Source organism: Tasmannia lanceolata, unplaced genomic scaffold (genome assembly GCF_043159265.1).
Source record: "Tasmannia lanceolata isolate RefF3 unplaced genomic scaffold, GAP_Taslan_0.1 ptg000013l, whole genome shotgun sequence".
Lineage (NCBI taxonomy): Eukaryota > Viridiplantae > Streptophyta > Magnoliopsida > Canellales > Winteraceae > Tasmannia > Tasmannia lanceolata.
Window position 1 is genome coordinate 29,544,733 of NW_027518690.1, and position 3,908 is coordinate 29,548,640.

At 39.7% G+C, this 3,908-nt stretch overlaps 1 protein-coding gene across 1 annotated transcript; it reads right to left on the reverse strand.

Annotated features, from left to right (window-relative positions):
• Positions 1-712: 712 nt before the first annotated feature.
• LOC143891138 (uncharacterized) lies at positions 713-1,194 on the reverse strand. Its single transcript, XM_077395777.1, has 2 exons — positions 922-1,194; positions 713-835 (listed from the first exon to the last, which is right to left on the reverse strand). Exons 1-2 carry the CDS (start codon positions 1,192-1,194, stop codon positions 713-715), a joined length of 396 nt encoding a protein of 131 aa, XP_077251892.1.
• Positions 1,195-3,908: the final 2,714 nt, after the last annotated feature.

Sequence of the window (3,908 nt, forward strand, 5' to 3'; positions counted from 1 at the left end):
GTAAGAGGATGAGCCCTTGGGCTTACACTTACGCAGGAAAACCTGAGAAATCCAGAGAAAATGTTTCCTGCACCAGTTCACTTGCCAATTAAACTGTATTGGGAAAGCTAAACAGAAAAGTCACATTGAACCGTATTTCATAGTCTTACATAGTTATAGGCCTACAAAATGGCAAGCATAGTAATAAACACCACAATAAAACCTAAATGTAAGAGGAACTGGTCACAACAAAACTTGTTGAGGCTTGGGAATCCCCAGAAATGTTGGTCTCTTCTTTCCCATATTTGCTGGGCCTACTAATGCCATGTAAAAAGCATTAAGGTCAGCTTCTGCCTCCTCCCTACTCCTATATGAACGAAATTACGCTCCACTAAATCTGTTAACTTGAACATGACAGTGTTGCCAACTGTCATATACGCCTACCTGCCTTTACTTAAAAATCACATTGAACTTATTTTTCATCATTAACCTGCAGAAATGCAATTAAAAAGAACCACATAACTAAAAAGGCCCAACAACAACAGTACGAAAAGCAATACTACTGGATCCATATAGTCTACATAAACAAAATCAGAGCCATTAAGTTTACATGATTAAGAGCCATAAACAGAATAAGAGCTAGTACGGAAAGCAACACTGGATCCACAAAGTCTAAATAAAGAGAAACACCACTAGACTACAGATGCCACTGCCTAGTTATATAATCAGTAATCTAGTCACGCGATCCTCGTGAACGGGCCCACTGCCTAGTTGCATAATTGTCCCCAAAGACGACAAGGGATTCGTCAAACAAATCATGTTGTTCTGTTAACTTTCTCAAATCTTCAAGGTGGAACTGCATGGAAAATATAGAATAAGGGATGTAAGAATTGTAATTTAATAGGAGAACAAAACAAAAACATACTACATGGACATACGTACCGTAATATGTGCTATGCACAGTTCATTGCATATGGAAATCATCTTACTCGTTGAATCCCAAACAAACCCACTGTGTTCCAACAATGCCTTGACTTGTTTATAGTTCTTTTTTAATGTTCCCAACCTCTTCTTGATTTGGGATATGTTTAGGTGCAAATTATGGTCATTCTTGAGATGGATGACAACATTGTTAAACACGTCATTGAATCCATTCATCCCTCTATTTCCTTCTGTAATTTGAATCATCATGCCAGCTAGCAAAGTCATGTCCATGTCTAGATTCCACATATTGTTTTAATGCTACAAGAATATAGAAAATAAAGTATTAAAAAGTAACAACATAAAGAGACAAGTCCAACAAAATAAAGAAGTCCAACAAAATCCAACTAAACAAAGCCCAACAACATAGGATAAAGAAGTCCGACAAACAAGTCCGATAACATAGGATAAGCACCCAACCACATAGGATAAGCGCCCAACCATCAACAAAGTCGGACAAACAAGTCCAACAACGTAAACAACATCAAAATGAAACCCAACAAAGAAGTCCAACAACATAAACAACATCAACAAAACAAGTTCTCAAAAATAAAGATGCAGAAAAGTATCAAAGTCATTCTACGATCATATACTATGATCGCATGATTCCCAAAAACAACCCCAACCCATATCAATCTACGCCAAACGCGCCACCATATCTCTCATCAGATGCAGTCGCTGATCCTCGGAAAGGGAAAGGAAGACTTCAGCATCCTTATGACTTCTATGCAGGTAGGTATAGGCCCTGATCAGCTCCATCATGGTGAAACCAAGCATGCTCATCACAGAGTCTTTCAGGTCAGTAAGAGTATGGACCTCACCAGAGCAACCATCCTAACACTATTTGACAAGTAAGTCATATCTGATGAAAGTTGTACACCACTCGTTTGCCTCTTCCTCTTCCCATTACTACCTGAAGCTGGGGTTTTAAGTGGTGATGAGTCACTAAAGCCCATGCTGGTGTCTCTGACTGGAGATGAATGACGCGATTTAGAAGTACGAGGTGCTGAGGGAGGAGTAAAAGCAAGGGTCGAACCGTCGAACATATCATCGAGACCTACTACCTAGCTCGATGAGAACGACCCCTCAACATCCTGTGTCTCCTGAGAAGGGCCACGTCTATCCCTAGCGAACTCCCCAGTAGCATAATCTTCCCCAAACACTTCTTTATCTCCTCATATAGCTCGTAACGGTTACTGAAGAAACGAAGATGTGTAGGATTCCTCTAAAAAAAGAAACATCTTATTGTAAGGTAAAACTGAACAAATTGTAAAACAAAATAAATGAAGGAATTATGAGGAGTTATAATTACCGCCAAGTAATCATTTTTCACTTGCTCTTCAACAACTACTTTTTTCAGTTGTGAATCCCAGCCAAAACCGCTAAGATTGATGATAGTGTTAAGAGTCTTATAATTAGCTTTCATCATCTTCATACGGTTCCTGACATGCTCTTTTGTGACCGGCTTCTTAAGGACGGTGGTAAGCTCCAGCGTCGCACCACTGTACGCACCCTCTTTGAAACCGTTAGGGGCCTTCTAGCCCTCTGCAATATGATGCAATAGGGCTACTATGAGATGCCTATCCTCCTCCTCACCCCAAGAGTTATTTCGCTTCCTCAATGGGACTGAAGTTCCTTCCATTATATCTGCAACATTGTCAAACATAGTACAAAAATATCCAAATAATAAGTCGTAACAACATATCATCAAACAGAGTATCATGAAATAGGGTAGTGTGGGACCCGATCTCGCGAGAGGGGCGAGGTGCGTGACCCGCCTCCCTCTCTCTTGGTCTCTCGTACCTAAGAAAATGGTGTGTGCTGTTTTTTGTATTATTATTGATTTAATTCATCTTTTCTGTGAACTTGGGATCACTAAAGCAATCCAAATTTCACGCAAAAGAGAATGATAGTAGCCACCTAGATAAGAGATCTAGGACCTATAATTGACCAGAAATCTAGATTCGTTACCTGATTACGAGAATGAAAGGTATGGGGAGTTACCACCACATGCACCATTCTTGCCCGATAATTTGGTCTTCAATTCCAAATATTAACTCTCTTGAATTTCCTTTAAATGGCTCATTTAACTCTATTAATGTGCGACCTATATGACATGCATCTTAAGATATAATTTCAATGTATTTCCTAATGTGTATCTTGATTTTCTTAATTTGTTTGGATTCAATCTATGTGAAAGTTCTCCTAAAATTCTAATTTGGGAAAAAGTTTAAGTGATTTAATAAATTTTAATTTAAGGTTTTAAATAATGAAATAAAATAAAAACTACCCTAAAAAACCCCACTAATTGTGTGTGGGGCTGACTCGTGATTGGTATACCATCAAGCATCCAAGCTGCCCACGTACCCAAGCCTCACAGGGATCAGAGTCGACATAGTTTGGTGGCCTAAACTAAGCTACATGCCTAAGACATCTAGGACAACGATCTAGACTAGACTAACTGTTTTAACAGTTTAAGAGAGATTATTTAGTTCAAGTTGAGTAGATTTTTTTATCCTAGGATTCCATCTAAGATGCTATATGGTCCTATCTAAGTACAAGATGCTCCCTAAACTAATGCAGGTGGGTTCTACATCCTAGGTTAACTAGGCTAGTCCTATAGGGAAAAGAGGGTTAACTAGTGAAACTAATCTAAAGGTCAATTGCTAATAATAGCAATCGGCCGTGATGAGGCTGGACTCCTAACTCTAGGACACCTGTGGGACGCGATCCCGCGAGAGGGGTGGGGCATGAGCCGCCACGCTCTCTTTTGGTCTCTCGTACCCACGCGATTGGCGTGTGCTTTTTAGTATTGATTTTAATTCATCTTTTATGTGAACTTGGGATCACTAAGGCAATCCGAATTCCACACAAAAGAGAGTGACAGAGTCGCCACCTAGATGTGGGATCTAGGACCCATAATTAACCAGAAATCTAGACTCGCTACC